Raw genomic sequence first — 22,481 nt, forward strand, 5'->3', positions numbered from 1 at the left:
CTCCTAGTAAAAGAATTCAATCAATGAGTCCATAATATTTAAACTGGCGGATGACTTGTTTTTCAACACTGGTACAGTCTGTAACAATGAACCAGCATCTGCGCAGATGGAGTCGTGATCCTGCAAACTGAGGAATGATTTTACAGGAAAGGAAATCGGGGTCATTTAATCACTAAGAAAACTATTTTCATGGCCACAATAACATTGTGGGTTGTTTTTTTTTTTTCCTGGTGCTTTGTGAAGACAGCTCTTTCTCCTCCCTACCTGATCTTTCTTGTTCTCACTTGCTTCCATAAAACTTTATCACTTCCTGAGTTTCCATTTCTTAAGGCACCTTTTCCTCCCTTCTTCCTACCCCCATCTGCTGCTCAGTAAACCCAGGTCATATACTCAGCTTCTCACATACTGAAAGACAAGGGAACCTCAGTCTTCAGTTGCTAAAAGGGAAGTTAGCCGTAGGATACATCAGGTTTTTAGCACATGGTTTTTGTGCTTACATTCACTTTTCTTAGAAATATGATAGTTATTAATTAATGTAGAGGTAATAGGTATTCTGTTTCCCACTATGCCTTGATGGTTACATTGCAGAGGTATATAAGGAAGAAGATGGTTCAGAAAACCCAAAGTGGGATGAATTGGGTGATTAGGATCGACATACATGCATGATTGATACGGTGTATAAAATAGATATCTAATGAGAACCTATAAGTTAGTTCCCTAACCTATAGCTCAGGGAACTCTACTCAGTGCTCTGTAGTGAGCTAAGTGGGAAGGAAATCCAAAACAGAGGGACTGTGTGTATATGTATCGTTGTTTCACTTTGCTGTACAGTAGAAACTGACAACGCATTGTAGAGCACCTATGCTACTGCTGCTAAGTTGCCTCAGTCATGTCTGACTCTTTGGAACCCCATGGACTGTAGCCTGCCAGACTCCACTCTCCATGGAATTCTTCAGGCAAGAATACTGGAGTGGGTTGCCGTACCCTCCTCCAGGGGATCTTCTCGAACCCACATCTCATGTCTCCTAAACCAGCAGGTGGGTTCTTAGCCACTAGCGCCACTTGGGAAGTGCAAAGCAGCTATTATGTCAATAAATTTTTTTTTTTAAAGACCAAAGTGAAAACTGAAACATATCCAGTTGAAAGGCAACTCATAGTATGTTATTTGTCACCAAAATCCCAATTTAGAAAATTGTTAGTGTGATAAAGTGTAAACCAGAAGTGTGTTGGAGTAAAGAAAACTGAGCTTGAATTTTAGCTCTAGTTAGCAGTGTGATCTTGGACCAAGCTAATTTCCTAATCTCTTTGTCTCATAACCTGTGAGCCGGGTTGGTAATTGTACCTACTCTTAGAGGTTACTATAAGGATTAAATGAAATAGTATATGTAAAATTGTTTGGTTCATAATAGACACTGAGTAAAATTTTGTTCTTTTTCTCATTCCCATTATCCCACAAAAGATGCCCCAGCAGTTAAATCTTTTAGTTGTATTCTTTAAAAGCGATTCAAGCATTTAATTTCCCCTGAAATTTCCTAGAAAAAGACTCTGACTGACGGAGGAGCCTGGTAGGCTGCAGTCCATGGGGTCCCTAAGAGTCGGGTATGACTGAGCGACTTCACTTTCGCTTTTCACTTTCATGCATTGGAGAAGGAAATGGCAACCCACTCCAGTGTTCTTGCCTGGAGAATCCCAGAGACAGTGGGCCCCAGTTTATGGGGTCGCACAGAGTCAGACACAACTGAAGCATCTTAGCAGCAGCAGCAGCAGGCTTCCACTGGAGGCTTACCAACAAACAAACAAAAACCAAGGAACTGTTGTAGATAAATATGAAACATTGTAGCAAAATTGTTAGAAAAAAATGTTAAGTTCAGTGCATCATAGTTAGATCATTTACTACTATTCCCCTGAATCTCAAGACTACAGAAGTGTTGTTCACTATACAGAGTCATGTAGAAAAAGGCTTTCAAGCCCCAGAGGTGAGATGTTTAGTTCCTTTAAGAAGAAAATATCTATTCAAAAATGTAATGCTAGAATTCTGTAAATAAGGACCAGGAAGTAGACTTGACTCCCTTTTTTCCCTACTCCTTTTCCTCTTTATTCTGCCTTTTTTTCCCTTCCCCTTCTGCCATCAACAAAAATTCACTAAATCTCTAGTTCATTGCTTAAGAATTGTGCTACTTGCAATGAAGTAGAACACATGCCGCCTCACGTGTGCATTGCTTTTTATAAAATGTACTTTTAAGGTAGTGTTAATTACCTTTAGAATGAATAAGGTCAGAAATACATTTGACCTAGACTTTAGAAATAAATTTCTACTGTAACACCTGTGTTCATTTACCTAATGTGTCAAGGGTGGCACTGACTATACACCTAAGGGCATGGTTAATGTTTTGGAAAGGGTCAAAATAAATTTTCTGAGCAGGTGTTGGTTTTGTATCTGGAGAGAAAAAAAGGCTTGTTAAATATGACAAGCAAATTAGATTGCAAGAAAAATAGCTGCAAGGGGACAGACGCGATACTTTACTCTTAACAGAAGGGATATATTTTATTGATTCACTGTTGACTGTTCCAGGGAAAACATGCTTAATAATGGATGAATGATGAAGAGGAATAAAACCTCTCGCAGGCACCCAGTGCATTACTGTCTAGTATTTCTAAGTAAAATGTGGCCTTTTCCCTGGCATGAAACTGTCAGACCAAGTGATGGTAGTGAGCATGGCTTCCATAGCCACACTACAGCTTGAGGAGGTTTCCAAGTGCTCTAAAACAGTTCTTTCTAGAGTGGAATTTATTACTATTTTTTGTGTGTATAATTTTTCTATTATCTTCGCAAATGCTATGCACCTATGTGTCATAACCATTAAAAAAGAACCACTGGCTCACTGTCTCCTGTGGTCCCATATTATAGTCAGTGAAGGAAATGCAGGAGACACAGGAGACGTGGGTGTGATCCCTGATTCAGGAAGATCCCCTGGGGAGGAAATGGCAGCCCACTCCAGTATTCTTGCCTGGAGAATCTCGTGGACAAGGGAGCCTGGTGGGCTGTAGTCCATGGGGTGGTAAAGAGTCTGACACGACTGAGCATTGGACAGAGGAGCCTGGAGGGATATAGTCCTTGGGGTAGCAAAGAGTCTGACACAGCTGAGCACCTGCACGTGCATAAAAGTGCTTCATAAAGTGAAGTCGCTCAGTCGTGTCCAACTCTTTGCGACCCCGTGGACTGCAGCCCACCAGGCTCCTCTGTCCATGGGATTCTCTAGGCAAGAATACTGGAGTGAGTTGCCATTTCCTTCTCCAGGGGACCTTTCCGACCCAGGGATCGAACCTGGGTCTCCCGCATTGCAGACAGATGTTTTAACCTCTGAGCCACCCATAGTTAGCCCATTAAAAGAAAATTAGGACATAAAAGGTAATCCTAACATCTTCCATGACCTGCATCATGTTATATGCAGTTTGACTTTTGTTATATGTTATTCCCTCTTTAGATAAAGTAGATTTAAATTGTAGTCTAAGGGTTGAAGAAGAAGGACAGAGCCTTCTGGTATAGTCTTGCTTAGGTTTGCATTTGCCATGCTACTTTACCAGCACAGCTGACAATTTGTTTTTCATGGTAACATGGTCTTTTGAGATAACCATGGACATTTGAAAGAGCCATCATTTTAATTTCCTTTAACTGACCTAACTTATATTTCAGTAGCATCTGTATAACACTTACAAGAATCAGAAAAGGAAAAGCAATGAATTTGGATAATCACCAGACCTAGCTAATTCTCTAGCTTTGGGTTTGTGTAAAATCCAGACTAGGAAAATGTATCCCAGAATAATGTCTTATGTATATTGCAGATGTAAAGATGGGTGGGGATGGAAGAGAAGTTTTTGTGAAAGTAGTGGCTAAATACATCCAGCTTAATACCAGATAGGAGCTCAGCTCCAGGGCAACATTATGAGTGAGTATGTGAATAGTGTTCATGGAATAAAGAGCGTCATAACTTAAACTTGTCCATTGACCTTGAAAATCTCAAGCATGAGGCTCAGTTAACGCAGGAAAACAAAGGATAATAACAAGAAATAGTGAATAAAAACTTTCTGTTAATTTTAAGACTTCAAGCTGGGATAATGACAGATAATTTCCCAAAAGTTACTCCTCCCAAAGTTTTCCTCCTTCACTTTGTCATCCTTGAAAATCCGTATTTGCCCTTTTATTGATCTGGACACTTAACCCATAAATATGTGAGTTATCAAGAGGCACTCATGTGCTCAAGTTTTTCAGAACCCTTAAATAAATCTGGCATGACCATGCAGGCAAGAAACTTACTCAGTTTTATTCTGTGCTTATTTTCCAGTTGCTCTGTTACCTTAAGATGTTGCTTAAATAGAGTGCAATACAGCACTAAAGTTTCATTATCATGGAGAATATTGTTAAATTTTTTCTTATTCAGAGCAAGTTAATCAGTTCACCCCTAAGAAGTTAGGTTGAAGATACAAATTCAGGTTTGACTAACATTTACTAAGTGCCTTTCAAATGCAACATATTTTATTGATATATAGTTGATTTATAGTGTGGTAATTTCTACTGTACAGCAAAGTGATTCAGTTATACACACACACACACACACACACACAGACACATTCTTTTGCATATTCCATTTTGGTTTATCACAGAATACTGAATACAGTTCCCTGTGCCCTGCAGGAGGAGCTTGTTGCTTATCTATTCTCTATGTAGTAGTTTGTATCTGCTATCCCCAAATTCCCAGTCCTTCCCTCCTCCACTCTCCCTCCCACTTGGTAACCACAAGTGTGTTCTCTGTGTCTGGGTTTGTTTCTGTTTTATAAATAATTTCATTTGTGTCATATTTTAGAATCCACATATAAGTGGTATTATATGGTATTTGCTATCTTCTCCCTGATTTCCTTCACTTAGGGTGATAATCTCTAGGTTCATTCATATTGCAGCAAATGGTATTATTTCATTCTTTTTATGGCTGAGTAGTATTCCATTGTACTGCATTTTCTTTATTCATCCATCAATGGACATTGAGGTTTTTCCATGTTTTATAGATAATGCTGCAGTCCACATTGGGGTACATGTATCTTTTTGAATTATAGTTTTGTTTGGATATGTGCGCAGCTTCCCTGGTAGCTCAGTTGGTACAGGATCTGCCTGCAATGCAGGAGACCTGTGTTCAATCCCTGGGTTGGGAAGATCCCCTGGAGAAGGGAATGGCTACCCACTCCAGTATTCTGGCCTGGAGAATTCCATGGACTGTAAAGTCAATGGGGTTGCAAAGAGTTGGACACGACTGAGTGACTTTCACTTCACTGGATATGGACACAGGAATGGGACTACAGTCATATGCCAACTCTATTTTTAGTTATTTGAGGAACCTCCAAATTGTTTTCCATAGTGTCTGTGCCAATTTACATTCCTACCAACAATGTAGGAAGTTTTTCCTCTCCAGCATTTATTATTTGTAGACTTTTTAATGACTTCTCAGATGGCACTAATGGTGAAGAATCCTCCTGCCAGTGCAGAAGGTGCCAGAGATGCAGGTTTGATCCCTGGGTTGGGAAGATCCCCTGGAGTAGGAAATGGCAACCCACTCCAGTATTTTTTAATAACAGCCATTCTGACCAGTGTGAGGTGGTACCTCATTGTAGTTTTGATTTGCCTTTCTCTAATAATTAGCTGTATTGAGCATCTTTTTATGTACCTGTTGGTCATCCGTGTGACAGACACATTTTTAAATGTCTGTTACTATCTATGTTCCTTTCTCCATTCCAGAGGACCAGTTAGCATTTGATACACAGAAAAGAGGATCAAGATGTGAAAGTCCAAGGAACGTAAAATGACCAACCTGTGTAAATTACCTGAGACCAAGCATGGGACACAGACTGTCCCAGTGATAACTGGCTCATTCTAAATTAGCCAGGTTCCTAGGGCAAAGTGTTCTTTGCTTCATAAGCCGTGGTGCTGAGCAAATAGTGAAGACACAGAGAATACAGCATTTTGGCTTTTCTGTTTCACCTTTCCAGAATCCTAATTAAGAATATTACAGATTCTGTATGCACAGATCATTCTGCAGTTGGTTGCCAAAATATTTGTGTTTTATGTGTCTGGATCCAAGTGGTGATCAAGTGCTCTTGTAGACCAAGTTGCCAATTGGAATTGATCATTTTCTCTCCTGTGAGCTTATAGAAATTTACTTTTAATCTTATTTATGGGCTCAACTGTATTTTGCCAATATGTATTTATAGAAGTGCTTGCTTATATGTTTATTTCGAAGTCTTCTCTTTTGAAGCAACTACTTATTGTAATAAGTAGCAAGAGTATATTATTCTTACTATCATTTTGATACTGGTCTTTTGGGATTTGGGGAGCCAGTGTGCATAGCTTGTCTTGGAGGAAAACCAAAAAGACAAAAGGTATTTAGATGAGCAAGTTGACATATATCAAGAACTGGAGAGCGATTACTAAAAGTTCAGACTGGAACTCAATGGCCTTTACTATCTGTCATTTATTTCACACACAAAAAAAAGGAGCCTGGAATATCCTCCTCTTTCCTCCTCACTCCTTGAGTTTAGGCAGAAAGTATGTTACAAAACGACCTGCACTCTCTTATGACAGGAAACTCACAAAACTGCGTTAAAGAATCTAGCTCACAAAGGATAGCTTCACAAATACCAGCTGAGTAGTCCCTTTGAGGTCACATATGCTATTTCTCTTCAGATGCTCAGACAGGTCAGACATTTCAGTTTATGGTAGAGAGAGCCATCTAACGTGGATGAGTTGTAATTTCCCCACCTTGAATTCAGTGGCCAACATAAATCATTTTGATTCTGATAAACAGAAATGCGAGGTGGGGGGGAAAAAGGGTGAACAAGGTTTTGGCACCAGCTCTCCTTCTGGTTGACTGTGTAATCCTGGGCGAGAAACCTGGCATATCTTGCCTCAGAGTCCCATCCAATGTAAAACAGGTGTAAAAGTATACCTGCTACATATGTCTTCTGTGTTTTAAAATAAACAAATGGAATAATGTAAGAAAATGTACTTGAAGGTTTTTAGAACATAATAGTAATAGACTTCTCAGCTTTAATAATAATAGTTTACTAACATCTTCGTTTTTGGGCCAAGCATCCTCTGTCCTATTTTGATTCTTTCTGTGACCTGTAATGAAACACTAAGAATGAGAAAACTGAATCTGCAGGTGTGCTAGTTTTACTGATGAAGTAGGGAAGCCCTCCCTGGCAGCAGCTAGAATTAAGTTAAAAGTTTTAACAATTCTAAAGCCTTCAAAGATCAGAAAGGATTGAGAAAAACTTGGACTGAAGCTGAGTATTTTATTCCCTTTTATTTGTTTTCCATATTTCAATTCTTTTGCCTTTGTCTGCTGTCGTTCATTTGTAGTCACTACATGACCCCATTCCTAGCTTCTTTTATTGTTAGTAAACAAATATTTTTTCAGCTTTATTGAAGTATGTATGCGTGTGTGTGTGTTCAGTCGTGTCTGACTCTTTTGTGATCTCATGGACTGTAGCCCACCAGGCTCCTCTGTCCATGATTCAGGCAAGAATAGTGGAGTGGGTTGCCATTTCTTACTGTAGGGGATATTCCCAACCCAGGGATTGAATCTGTGTCTCTTGAGTCTCCTTCATTGGTGGGCAGATTCTTTACCACAAGCACCACCAGGGAAGCCTTTATTGAAGTATAACTGACAAATAAAATTATATATAAAGTGTACAACTCAGTGATCTCATTATGCATATACATTGTGAAGGGATTTCCATTAAGTTAATTAACAGATCCATTACTTCACATATTTATATGTATTTGGTGAGAACACTGAAGTTATACTCTCTTTGGAAATTTCAGTTATATAGTATTGTATTATCAACTATAGTCATCATCTTATAATCAGATCCTCAGACCTTAGTTCTCTTACCACTGGAAATTTGTACCCTTTTACCAACTCTCCCTATTTCTCTCACCCCCAAGTCCTGGTAAACACCACTCTGTTCTGTTCCTATGGGTTTGACTTCTTCTTCTTCTTCTTTTTTTTTTTTTTATGATTCCACATATAAATGATATCATGCAGTTTTGTCTTTCCATGTCTGAGTTATAATGTCCTACAGGTTCATCCATGTTTTTGAAAGTGACGGGATTTGGTTTTTTTAAGGTTGAATAATCAACAAATATTTTTGAGCTCCTGTTAGTTAAGTGCCAGACTGGGCAGATTCTGGGAAAAAACAGTGCATAGGGCATGCCCCTTCTTACCTTCCTTCAGGGCTCTTATGTTCTAACTTTCAGCAGTCAAATAAACCTGTTTGTTTCCTCTAAAAAGTTTATATAAGTGAGACCTAAAACATGGCAAACTAAGAGGACAAGTTACAGATGTTGAGGCCTGGGTTGGTGGTGGGAATGATCTGGGACCAAATAGTAATTAGCAGTTTGGATATTGAGTGAGGTTTGTGATCCTCAAAAACAAAAACTTGATGTGCTTTTTCATATTTCCATATATTAGAGGTAGTCTCCGCATAATAATTTATTTTCTAATACATAAAACTCTGTGTAATAGGAAAAGGGCTTATCTGATAAAGAAAAATCTTACAATTACAGAATAATTTTGAAATACTGTATTTTGATTTTGGCCTCATAAATGGAAAGAAAACAATGAAATATTTCAAAGAGGAGTGTTGGGTTATTAAATAATTTACATTCTTCTACAGTTAAGTTCAGTTCAGTCACTCAGTCATGTCCAACTCATTGTAACCCCATGGACTGCAGCATACCAGCCTTCCCTGTCCATTACCAACTCCCAGAGCTTGCTCAAACTCATGTCCAACAAGTCGGTAATGCCATATAACTATCTCATCCTCTGTTGTCCCCTTCTCCTCTTGCCTTCAATCTTGCCCAGCAACAGGGTCTTTTCCAATGAGTCAGTTCTTTGCATTAGGTGGCTGAAGTATTGGAGCTTCAGCTTCAGCACCAGTCCTTCCAATGAATATTTAGGGTTGATTTCCTTTAGGATTGATTGGTTTCATCTCCTTGCAGTCTGAGGGACCCTCAAGAGTCTTCTCCAACACCACAGTTCAAAAGCATCAATTCTTTGGTGCTCAGCTTTCTTTATGGTCCAACTCTCACATCCATACATGACTACTGGAAAAACCATAGCTTTAACCAGACAGACCTTTGTCAGCAAGAATGTTTCTGCTTTCTAATATGCTGTCTAGGTTTGTCATAGCTTTTCTTCCAAAGAGCAAGTGTCTTTTAATTTCATGGCTGCAGTCACCATCTGCAGTGATTTTGGAGCCCAAGAAGTTGTTAGGCAAGTGACATCTTATTAATTCCACAAATGATGTCAAACTATATGAAGATAACTTAAAATTAGATTAAATGTACATGCCCATTATAATAAATTATATATAATTTACTATTTACTATTCTTTTGTTTGCACACATTTTGCAGAGATATACTGCCTCCTATGAATTCCACAGTTCCAAAATCAGATGATTCTTAACTAGTAAAGCTTCAGTTTATAAGATTTAACTGTAGGTGAAGCCATAATCAACCAATTTCCTCACTTATTAACAGTCATTTTTTTCTACTAGGTAAAATATGTTGAATGCGTTTTTGTAATAGAGGAGATTTTTTTTTTCTTTTGAAACCTTAAACAAATTACAATACCATCTCCTTAAATATTAGTCATTCTTCCTTATCAAATTAGAGCATAAAAGATGTGTCCAAATTTTTGGTTATTTTATCTAGGTGAAAGGTAAATACAGTTATAATAAAGAAAATTTTATTATGCCTTTATGTTTTTGTTGAAGACATTTTTTAAATGCCATTTCCTGCTTTTTAAAATTACTAATTATGAATATGGGTCACTTTAATCTTATTTTTATAGTAAAAAATGGTGTTTTTCTTACAGTTAATATCTCAGTGTCTAATGATACCACATTAGCTCCTGAAGATTTGCCAACCGTTTCGTCTTCTGACATGGTAAGTGACTTAATATCGTAAATCATTTGCATATTGTATATGCTAATTATAATATTCATGATATGATATTTCCTACCATTCAGCAATCTTAGTCTGAACACATATTTAATAGTTAGTGATGTTGTAGGGAAAGAAAAAACACTTTATGCATTCTGATCAACTGTTTTTTTTTCCTTTTCCTTTTTTCTTTCAAACTTCAGTATTTATTCCTATAACACAATTTTCAAATCTTCTCAGGAATTTGACTGCTATATCCATTAATTATCAGCTTGAAATATTTTCACAAGGGAAAGTAAGGTACATTGCGAAATGAGAGCATGGAATCCTCTCTTTGTTTCTTGTACGATTACAAATTCTTCTGATGACCAGATGGTACTGTGTTCTTTCACTGAGGGTGATTGTAGCAGGATGTTTCCCGTGTCACTTAGAAAGGACTGTGCCTCTGTCACGTGATATCCTTTCCCATGGCTTGTAACCAAGGCTCTTTAAGAGACTGGAACTAAGCTTTAAAAATGAGCTGTTTTGCATGGAAGGTCACACACTGGAAGAAGACTTTTGTGTTTGGAGAAAAGGGGGCAAGTGCTGTTTCAGACTTGTGATTGTGTTCCTTCTGCACTGGACATGGAATCTTACCAAGGAATATCAATCTCTCAGTTATAAAGACAGAAACCATAATACTTTGTCTTGATAGAGTGCCCATCTCTCAGGAGACCAGAACACTTCTGTAGATATTATATAATCAGTGCCCACAATATCCCTTTCAAAGATGATGCTTTGTATCTTTCCTGAATATCTCTCACTTAACCCTGTTTCTCTCGTTTTCACATTCAGTGGCTCTCTTGACTTCTTTCCTTACTGTTTTCTCTGCCTTTCTCCAAACTTTGCCTCTTTGTTTCATCCATGTTTGAGAGCACACATGCATGCCCGTGTGTGTGTGTGTGTGTATGTGTGTGTATGTGTGTGTGTGTGTGTGTGTGTGTATGAAAGAGATATGTATATGTCTTAAGGGCCACATAGAGAAAAAAATTCAGTTTTCAATCTTTGAGCCAGCTGACCTGGTGTCTAAAAGGATATAGCTTCAAACAGAGAAAAATAGTCCTTTCTAGACTTTCAAGAAACATATTTAAAACCTAATTTAAAAATATATATGTAACTAATTAAGATGGTTAATATGGACTAAAATTAATAAAACATTTACTTCCAGTGACTTGAAAAGAGAATGCTTCCTAACTTAATTCTTTTTATAGCTAATCAAGTAAAACTTTAAAGTGAAAGTATTAGTTGCTCAGTCCTGTTTGACTTTTTGTGACCCCACGGACTGTAGCTCGCCAGGCTCCTCTGTCCATGGAATTCTCCAGGCAAGAATACAGGAGTGGGTTGCCGTTTCCTTCTCTAGGGAATTGTCCTGACCCAGGGATTGAACCTGGATCTCCTGAATTATCAGCCACTTCTTCACCATCTGAGCCACTAGGGAAGCCCTGAACTAATAAATCTTTAAGTCCTGTCTTTGGGCAAGTCTTAGAGAGACTCTAGTAATTAACATGTAATTATACTAAGATGTCACTGTAAGATTCATGGAAAACAAATGGAAGTTGTGGTTGACTTCTGATATGACTGTGACGTACACTTCACACTAATGATAATAATTTAGCTACCATTTATAAAGCATCTACAAGAGACCAGGTGTTTTATACATATTATCATTATTGTAAACCTTAATGTGTATTGTGATCATTACACAACCTACCAGGCATAATTATCTCCATTTTATAAATGAGAGTCACTGAAGCCCCAAAAGGTAAATAACCTTTTCTTGCTTTAGGTTACATAGCCATAAGTTAGTAGAACAAAGACTGAACTGAAATTTGGGTGGTTCCGCAACCTGTGGTGTTGCTAGTGCACCGTGATGCTTCAGTGTTTTCAAATTGGAATGTTTATTATTGTTTACTCTCTTCATCCCTATGAATGCTCTATACTCCAGGGCAATAGGCCCCTCATGTGCGTATCAATTACGTACCTTAGTTAATATTTCCAGTTTCTGTGTCCAGCTCCTCTAGAGAAGAAATTAGGGCAAAATATGTAATGTGTGTGTCTACGTAATTATAAAGGACAACTTTTTTCTAGTCTGCATTTCTCCTTTTCTATCTGTATCAATCCCTTTATGTATACTTTGCATAAACACTACATACATATATATATATATGATCCAGAAATGAACGTTAAAAAGGTAATATGATTTATTATCATCAATTATAGCACCTGCTTAGGCGCCAGGCTATTTACATTAATTGTCTATAATCCTCACGATACCTTTATTAGTTATGGTGTTACCTGTATTTTATAGATGAATCAGAGGCTTATAAAGCTTAGCTAACTTTTGAAAGCCCGTATGTCCAGTATACAGTAAAATCAGAATTTGAACTCAGGCTTTCAAACTCCAAAATCTGCCTATTTCCATTCTTTAGGGAAGCAGAATAGCATGTCATGTAGAAGGACTTACACATACTGAGTTTTCATGCCAGACTACGTGGTTGCAAATGCAAGACTCCACTAATTTAATCACAAGCTGTGGAACCTTCTCAGCTTCCCATCTGTAAAATGATGATGAGAAGAGTATTTCCCTCAGAGACACTAGAAGAGCCAGGTTGATAAATAGGCAGCCAGCAAAGTGGCTGGCACATTCTTGTCTCAGTCAGTGTTCTGTGCTGTTTTTATTCTTTTCAGGTGTTCTTATAGGCCACTTGCCACCATCAGTTTCTTCTCTCCACCAGCCTAAGTGATGGCAGCAAGTGGCCTAGTGGAATGATAAGTGAAGTCAAGCGACTTCACTTCACTTGACCTCACTTATCATTCCACTAGGCCACTTGCTACCATCAGTTAGGTTGGTGGAGAGAAGAAATTGATAGCCACTGCTTCTGACCACCTATTGGGTCCTCTGTGTGTTTGGCCACCCTAGCTTGGCTATCCTGAACCTTTCCTAGGACCTACAGTCAACAGGGCTTCATTTCCTTCTTTTCATTCAGCAATAATTAGGTCGGGAAAGAAGATGCTATAAAAGTGACGTGCAGCCCTTGGGCACCGTGAGACTCCCTCTCACAGGGTCCCAAGAACATCCTGTCAGAGCAAGGGAGGCCTTTGTTCTTTAGCTTCATTAGCATGAAGACACGGAGAAGGCAATGGCAACTGACTCCAGTACTCTTGCCTGGAAAATCCCATGGACGGAGGAGCCTGGTGGGCTGCAGTCCATGGGGTCACTAAGAGTCAGACATGACTGAGCGACTTCACTTTGACTTTTCACTTTCCTGCATTGGAGAAGGAAATGGCAACCCACTCCAGTGTTCTTGCCTGGAGAATCCCAGGGACGGGGGAGCCTGGTGGGCTGCCATCTATGGGGTCACACAGAGTCGTACATGACTGAAGCAACTTAGCAGCAGCAGCAGCAGCATGAAGACAAGCTTTCTTCCTCCTAGTGGTGTGGGTATGTTTTCAGGAGAAAGAGCAGGAAAAACAGGGCATGAGAGCATTTAGACAGAGGTGAGAACATTAGAATAACAACCCTTCAAGAATAAAAAGCCAGGTTCTCCACATTTCCTTTTATTGTTGGAATGATTGTATCTTTGTTTAAATTAATTTTTATTGGAGTCTAGTTGCTTTACAATGTTGTGTGTTGGTTTCTACTGTACAGCAAAATGAATCAGCTGTATGTGTACATATCTCTGCTCCCTTTGGGATTTCCTTCCCATTTAGGTCACCGCAGTGCATTAAGAAGAGTTCCCTGTGCTCTCATCACCTATTTTATACATAGTATCAATAGTATATATATGTTAACTCCAGTCTCCCAATTCCTCTCGCTCCTTATCCCCTGCTTTCTTCCTTAGTGTCCATACATTTATTTTCTATATCTGTTTCTATCATTGTGTCTTTAAATTTTTCCCTCTTTGATCAGTTTTCCCATGCATTTCTCACTTGGAGTATCCCTTTAACCTGCAAATGAAATTCTTGCAAAGGTCTCTGTAAGTCTTTGAGACCAGCCACAATTTATCCACACTCTATCTGAACAGTAAGTGTTGAGATTGGCTGGTCATCGAGATTACCAGCTCTCAGAGGCAGAGAACAGATTTCAGAATCTGATGTCAGAAGCTTCTCTTATGAAGACATGATTGAATGGATCAGTTGATATTTGGTTTTCATGTTAGATTTATTTTTATAATTATATTTTTTATTAAATTCAGTCATACCTTAAGATGCACAGTTCTTAATGTGCTCATTGCAATGAGTTTTGACAGTTACAACATAGAGAACATTTCCATCATCCCAGAAAGTCCTCTGAAATGCCCTATTTCTTGTTTTAGGACCCTGCTTTTTGAGCCTTGGGAGATCTTTGCCCAACTGCTCTGCTCACTCCACTCCTTTAGAGGGCAGATACCTTAGCCCTTTCAGAAGTGCCTGAAAGCCTCACAGGAATTTCTCTCTCCTGTCCTTTCCTGTCTTAGGAAAGTGTCTTTCTTGTATTTGATGGAGATTCTGTGTCTAAGTAGTTTTTCTCTCAGCTGTCTTGTCAAATCTGTAGCCTTTTATGAACTCTCTGTGCATTTGGCAAAGACATTTAGAAAGTTTGGTGGGTGGATGCAGGCTTGGTTGATGCCTAGGGAGGGCTTCACAGAATTCTAACTTGTCACCCAGTCTACAGAATCATTAAAAATTCATTTCTCCAGACCTCCAATGCATTGACCTTCCACCTGCTACTCTGCCAGGGATGAGGCAGTCAAGGACCTCTTCTCTCCTGTGAAGATCTTGTAGCTTTTTGGCATTTAATTTGCTTAGGATGTTTACATCCTTATCTTGTTGGTGGAATTTTTTAAACTATGCTCTTATGAGAACTTCCTTGGTGGTTCACATTATAAAAGATCCACCTGCAATGCAAGAGACCTGGGTTTGATCCCTGGGTCAGGAAGATCCCCTGAAGGAGGGAATGGCAACCCACTCCAGTTTTTATGCTTGTGCTTTGGTTGTTAGGTTGGGACTAACAACAGTCTCCTGCAACTTTCTATATCTTAATCATAAGTAGGACAACCAATTACTTTGGATATTTCACAACAATATATGTAACTAGAGTTGCAGCTCATATACGTCCCATAGGTCATAAAGTAAGATTGCAGATCACTGCAAATCTGGCTTACCCACTGCAGGGAAAAAATCCTAAGTGAGTACATTAACTACTTAGGCTTGAGACTTTTATTTATAGCATTACCCATAGCTGTGTAAACACACACATACGCTGTTTAAAGCCATGTATTTTACCAGTTGATACTCAAAGAGAGCAGTGTAGAATCTTTAATTAAAAAATTTTTTTTAATATTTTATTTTACTTCCGATTATACAGAATCTTTAATTTTTATGTCTGAATTTTTGCTTATTGTATTGCCCAGTGACACATATTATGTTTACATGGAGATGCTGTTAATCATGGGCCTAGGAACTATTACAGTCACATAAATTCCACTTGGCAGTCAGACATGGAAGCACAAGTGCTTTGATTTGATGTACCTTCAGGGTGATTCTAGGAGTTAACATTCTTTTCATGGGAAATGGAATGTCATATTAATCTTCCTGTGCATAACATTTTTGTGATTTTATCTCATTAAGAAAGTCAAGTGCACAAACCATTCTGTCCTTAAATCTCCTTAAAGATTACATGTTCCTACTTTTAAAAATATTATGGAAAATTTCAAACATGCCCTAAAATAGAACAGTACAATAAATCCTCATATATACACATCACCTAGCTTCAATGACTGTCAAACATTTGCCCATTCTCGTTCGTATATCCCCCACTTTTGTCTTTGTGGAGGATGCTGTGGTATTTTAAAATTTAAAATTAATCCTTCAGTATACACTTTACTTTTAAAGTTTATGAATGTATTCATTCAATACAAATAGGGTCATTCTCTAGAAAATGAGATTCAGAAAAAAATAGGTTGACATCTCTTTTCATGAGATTGAGCTCAGTTAAGACCCTCAGCAACTTAGTCCCATGTCCTTTGTATCTTTTCTCTCACTGCCCATTTACACGGACACTCAGCTCTGGCCCAACTGGTCCATTCACTCTGAGTTCCTTCTCATGGTGGACATTTCATAAGTGGTGCCTAAAGGACTTACTAGATAAGTGAATGAAGCATCATATGTCCCCAGATCTACATCGTTGCTCACGGTGTCTATCTAATGGTGTACCTCTCTGTTTCTGCTAGTACGGAAGAAACATACACCCAAAGTTTGTCGCATTTATTCCCCTCTCCATGGGCTTTCGTTATTCTCTCTGCATTCCTTTCGAGTTCTGTTGCCTTGCCATACTTCTGCCTACTGCCTTTTGAGTATGAGAGTTCCATAGAGATCGGTCATTTTTTCAAGGTGCAGTTTAACTTTTGTTTTCTCTGTGCTCAATGAAATTAGTCAGTCCCTCTTCTGATCTACTAATCTCTGTGCTATTTGTTTAGACACTTTATTTCACTGCCTTGCGTTATTAGTTAATATATCAGTGGACATATTTTATTTCTCCAATAATAAAATGTTGTTTTTATTCTTATTTATTGCTCCCTTAAAGCTTATCATAGTTATCCATATCATAGGGGCCCAGCGCATTTTCTGTTTTCTTTTGGCTAAATTTTCCACTTTTTGTTTTGATACTCAGAATAGCCTGTGTCTAAGCGAAGTTGCATCATCAGAGTTAGAAAAAAATAGAGTCCCAGTTACATTTGTATTTCAGAGAAATAATGAACAATTTTTTTTTTTTTAGTGTATGTCTTACATATTGCATGTATGTGTGTGTATAGTTGTGTGTGTGTGCTCAGTTGTGTCCAGCTCTTTCTGGACCCATGGACTGTAGCCCACCAGGCTCCTCTGTCCGTGGAATTTTCCAGGCAGGAATGCTGGAGTGGGTTTCCGTTTCCTACTCTAGGGTATCTTCCAGACCCAAGGATAGAATCCCTGTCTCTTTCATCTCTTGCACTGGCAGGCAGATTCTTTACCACAAGCACTACCTTGGAAAGCCCCATATATTACATGGGAAATGCTAAAAATGTTACTCATTGTTTACTTGAAATTCATATATAACTGGAAATACTTTCTTTTACCTGATAATCTAAATTGAGAGTTTATTGTACTTTAACTTTGTTCTCCAGATAGAAAGAGTAGCTATATTCATAGATGCTGCTGCTACTGCTGCTAAGTCACTTCAGTCGTGTCCGACTCTGTGCGACCCCATAGACAGCAGCTCACCAGGCTCTGCCATCTCTGGGATTCTCCAAGCAAGAATACTGGAATGGGTTGCCATTTCCTTCTCCAGTGCATGAAAGTGAAAAGTGAAAGTGAAGTCTCAGTTATGTCTGACTCTTAGCAACCTCATGGACTGTAGCCTTCCAGGCTCCTCCGTCCATGGGATTTTCCAGGCAAGAGTAGTGGAGTGGAGTGCCATTGCCTTCTCCGATATTCATAGATAATCTTCCTTAAATATGTCAAATATTAGGATCTTGATGAGTGATTTCATTCATTCAGTTAACTAAGATTTCTTTTGGTGCTTGCTACATCCTAAACTGAATTCTGCCCCTGTCTTGGTCCGCTCTTTCTTATTTTTTGTTGACACACAGTCCCTTCAGTCTGCAGACACTCTACTTTAGTCTTTTCTGGGTTTACCCATCTGTGGTCCAGAGAGGCCAGAACCTAGTCAATCTTCCTCTCTCACTATCTTAATCTTTCATCTTCCTCCATTCTTGTTTTTACCCATAACTGGGTTCTTTCTCCACAAACATCTTCATGTCCAAAGGAAATGGCAACCTCCAGTATTATGGCCTGGAAAATTCCGTGGACAGAGGAGCCTGGTGGGCTACAGTCCCTTGGGTTGCAAAGAGCTGGGCATCACTGAGCAACTGAGCATATATTTATTAGCTAGAGTTTAAGTTCTATGGGAGTAGGAAACTGTTTGTTAAGGTGTAGATACTGAGGTTTATACACGCTACCTAAAGAGTTTATGCTGGAGCCCTTAGTGAAGATGATATCGGAGGCTATATTTTCTGTACAATGACACGAAGAATCATTTGAGGCATGCAAAAAATGTGATACTAGCATTTTAAGATGATATAAGCAAGAAACGTATCTGTCATTTCATGCACATCTGTATAGTTTTCATCTCTAAATCAATAAAGCTTCCTGTTGAGATTGTTTTAATGCCGCTCACCTCTTTGGGGAGCTGTAGCTATAATGAAGGATTCTGCTGATATTAAGGTATGGAAATTATGGTAAATTTTTGTTTATTTTAAACCAAAGAAATCTGTTACCTGTTATGACCTCTGAACTTTAAAGGTATTGGACTTAAAAATATCCATTTACAGAAATCTGAAAAACAAAATGAAACATGATTAATCACCTCTCAGAAACAGAGTTTGATAAAAGAGTAATTTTGCAATTCAGCTGTTCACAAGTTGAAACTAATATTTCAGGGAAAAATCTAGAGTTTATTTTTTTTTCCTGACTTATGAAAGAATGTTACATTTTGAGTGCTATAAAAATACAAACTCTTTCTGGCCAGAGAGTCTTCTTCTATGTGTGTGATATTCTTTTATTACTAGATTACTTATATCAAGAAAATGCATGAATAGTAAAGGATATTGATGATGCATTTGGTGTGAGGTAGAACTCCTGCCTTCAAAGGACAGGAAAAATTTATCTTTTGTATTTATTTGCGAGGTATCCTCAAATTACTCTTCTGTTAGCGCATGACATACACATTAGCCTTGCACCTAAGAGGAAGTCTGACCTCCTAGTACCAGCAGATTCAGTGTCTGGTGAAGCTCTGCTTCCTGGTTCTAGATAGTCTTCTCATTGTGTCTTCATGTGGCAGAAGGAACAAGGAACTCTCTGTTTTGCAAGGGCACAAATCCCATTCATGAAGGCTCCACCCTCTTGACCTAATCACTTCCCAAACGCTTCACCTCCAAATACCATCACATATGAGGGTAAGGTTTCAGCATATGAATTTTAGGAGAGCCCAGATATTCGAACAGTAGCACCCCATTAGCATTGGTCAGTAAGTGGCTGCAAGAGAGCATAACCTTCCAAATGAGGCTGCTCTTACGTCATGAAAGGCAGTTTTCTAGAGAAGAAGACAGCTGTGAGCTTATAACAGCTAAAACTCAGCATTTGGAGAATGGGTATCCTGGCCTTATCTAGTACCATAGCTAAAGGACTCTCCCGCATTTTAGAAACAGTGAATAGGAACAGAATTACACTGCTGTCGAGAAGTACAGCTCTGACAACGTGACTGCAATTCAGGAGACAGAAGAAAATTTGAAAATGGCCTTGTGAGCTTGAGGCCATGAAACACAGGGAAGGAGATCCCATATCCTACTCCATCACAACACATTCCAGCAATGGATGCTCATGATGCTGACCCTGGAGTCAAAAAGAAAAGCTGTGTTCCATTAGGATACACAATTGGAAAAGCAGAGATCGCCAACATTTTTAGAGTTTAGTTCCCCAAGTCACCGATCTCTAGTTATTTTGAAAAGAAATAGCTCAATTGTGAAAGTGTGGGATAAATTAGTTAGCCAAATATAAACTTTAGAGCATTGAATCTGGGGCCATCAGATTGAAGCACAAGAAGCTGTGCAGCACAGAAGTCAGGCTTTTTGGACATCAGAGATGTTTCAGAGAGTCTCACGTTTGGAGACTTAGGAGATTATTGTGTCTTGGTTTACTCTCAGGAAGGTTCAGGAAAGGACTTTGTGGTTTGTGTCTGTTGAACAGATGAGTGATTGTAGGGTTGTAGTACAAACCAGGTAATGGATTGCATCATTCTCACTATATTTTCAATAACTGCCAGCCTCCTGGCCCCCCTTACCTGTTATTCCATTAACACCTCCTCAGATTTCACCCTTCAGTGGTTTATCCTTGGACTGTTTTACAGAAACTTTTAGCATAAATCGCCATATAGCCCATCAAGGATTAAAAGCTGCTTTTGATGTGTCACAGTGTTCTCCAGAAAAATTTTCATGTTTTTCTTCTGCAGTACCATAATGCTACCTTTGACTGGGCATTTCTGACGACAAAGGAGTGTTTGAAATATGGAGGAAAGCTTGTGGGCAACAACTGTGGTTTTGTTCCCGATATCACACTCATGTCTTTTATCCTCTTCTTGGGCACTTACACTTCTTCTATGGCTTTGAAAAAATTCAAAACCAGTCCTTACTTTCCAACCACGGTGAGTACTTGAGCTTTAAATAATTTTCATTGAATTCCCACTGTTTCAATAAAAGTACAGTTTTGTAAAATGAAAAAGGCACCTGTAATTCAACCTTTCCAATATGATTTTGTGTGTTAAAAATTGCTTTCCAGTCTCTGTGCATACGTATTTTTGACATAATTATAGTCTAGCTTTGAAAAACCTTTCAGGATTTTGCTCACATAATTCTATCCTAAATTCTGCCTGTCTGAATTCTGACTGTACTGAAAGGGAAAAGCAGGTGTATTCTATATAAAAATGCACGAGACCATTTAGATCCATGCATCTTTGAGATCCATGGTGTGTTTAAGTATATAAGCAAAAACTCTCTCCATATGAATTAGGAATTTTGACACAATTCTTTGTTCATCAGCTGTACTTGTGAGTAATTTAGTAGTTGGGCTATGGGCTGTGGGAATAAATGTAAACCGTGTTGTTACACAAGTACTGGTATAAGATATGGGTGTCATCTGAACCAGCCTTCCCTTCCCATAGTGACGAATGCCACGGTAGAGAAACACAGATAATTGAGCTGGCTTGTCTTGTGCAGACATCCTGTCTCCCAATAATATGCTTGGGTGAGCTTCAAGTCAAAACTGTGGTTCCTGGAGAGACTACAAGATAAGACCAACATTTAGTTAATGGCATTTTGTTTTCTTACCTGCAGAACGAAGCTAATCCTTTGCTTTACAGTTCAATTCTCACTATTTAGGATGTCAGGAGTTCTTAGTAATCTTGATTATACTTGATTTTTATCAGTGAGCTGCTCTCTGCAACTGGAATCTCATGAATCTTTCCTCCTCAGCTCTGTGTAGAAGGAGAGGGAGAACTTGGAAGACATGAGATTTAGTTGATAAAATTCCTTTTTTATTCCTGGGAAATGAGACTGAAAATTAATATATTCACTTTCAGCTAGGAAATGTTTTATCTCTGATATCTCTTATGAAATGGAAAATAAAGGCAAGAGTTGATGATTGTCTCAGTCTGTCTGGGTGGCTATAACAGAATACTAGAGACTAGAGGACTTGTAAACAATACAGATTTATTTTTTATGGTTCAGGAGGCTGGGGAGTCCAAGATCAGGTGCCAGCATGGTTGGGTGAGCACTCTCTTCCTGGTTCCGAGGCAGCGTCTCTTTCACTGTGTCTTCAGGTGGCAGAAGGGCTGGGGAGCTCTGTGGGGTGTTCTTTATAGGAACACTAATGCCATCCCAAAGGCTCCATCCTCATGCTCTTCCAAAGGCCCCACCTTCTAATATCATCATCTTCATGGATTAGAATTCCAACATATGGATTTTGGAAGGACAGCATTCAGATCACAGCAGGTTACTGTGGTCTGCAGATTTCATTAGAAATGTTCTGAACTAGCTGGCCCAAAGGATGAAAAATTTCCTCAAAGGGAAGTGTAGCAAGAAGTGTTCAACTTTGTCTGCCTTGAAAGGGCATCACTAAGTGGTGGTCCTTAGGCAGAATTCAACCCTTGTCCATTCTTTGTTTAGCCCATAGTTTGTAAACACACACACACGCACACGCACACACACACACACACACACACACACACACACACACTTGAGGGCATAGGTGGAAACTGTCCTTTGCAGGTAATTAATTGTTCTCACTACTACTCCTCTCTATTGTCTAAGACTTATCTGCTTCACGCATTCAGGTTAAGTGCTTGTCCTTGAGACTCTGAGCTTGTAACACCAGTTCCCATCCTGGGAAATGTGCTTACTCGATCTACCTCTTCAGTGGTTTGTTATGTGTAGAACAGTTTCCTGGGTAAAGGTCTTTGAAGATGATTTTTTCTTCTCTATTGAGATTTTTCCTTAATTATTAATTTATGGGACATCTTTTTTTTTTTGGCTCACACTTTGGGAATCATCACCCTTTTTATTGCTCTCATTTGCGATAGTGTGAAAAGAATTTGCAAAGCACTTGTGAATTGTAATTAGCAAAATAATTTCAACCTTAAGATGAATAGTGATCATTTTAACTATTTATGTAAACATCACCTTTTTTTTCCCTGCAAATTCCAAAATCGATAATAGCTCTTTGGACTTAAAGAAATTTTTCCTTATAAGAGCCCAAGCAGGTAGTTTCTCAGACCTTGATAAACACTGTTGAGAAAAGTTGGGAAAATATTGAATATGTGAAAATAAAATAGTGAAGGCAATCTAGTTACAATTCCTGTTGAGAAGGTTCTCAACT

At 38.7% G+C, this 22,481-nt stretch overlaps 1 protein-coding gene across 7 annotated transcripts in view; it reads left to right on the forward strand.

Annotated features, from left to right (window-relative positions):
- Positions 1-22,481, forward strand: part of SLC4A4 (solute carrier family 4 member 4) — a 370,587-nt gene that overhangs the window by 296,549 nt on the left and 51,557 nt on the right. For all 7 annotated transcript variants that reach the window (XM_042251504.2, XM_060417186.1, XM_042251503.2 and 4 more), the window contains exons 15-16: positions 9,931-10,001; positions 20,062-20,253. In XM_042251504.2, coding sequence (XP_042107438.1) covers positions 9,931-10,001; positions 20,062-20,253 — 263 coding nt within the window. The remainder of the gene's footprint in view (positions 1-9,930; positions 10,002-20,061; positions 20,254-22,481) is intronic.

The sequence above is a fragment of the Ovis aries genome, chromosome 6, assembly GCF_016772045.2.
Source record: "Ovis aries strain OAR_USU_Benz2616 breed Rambouillet chromosome 6, ARS-UI_Ramb_v3.0, whole genome shotgun sequence".
Taxonomy (NCBI): domain Eukaryota; kingdom Metazoa; phylum Chordata; class Mammalia; order Artiodactyla; family Bovidae; genus Ovis; species Ovis aries.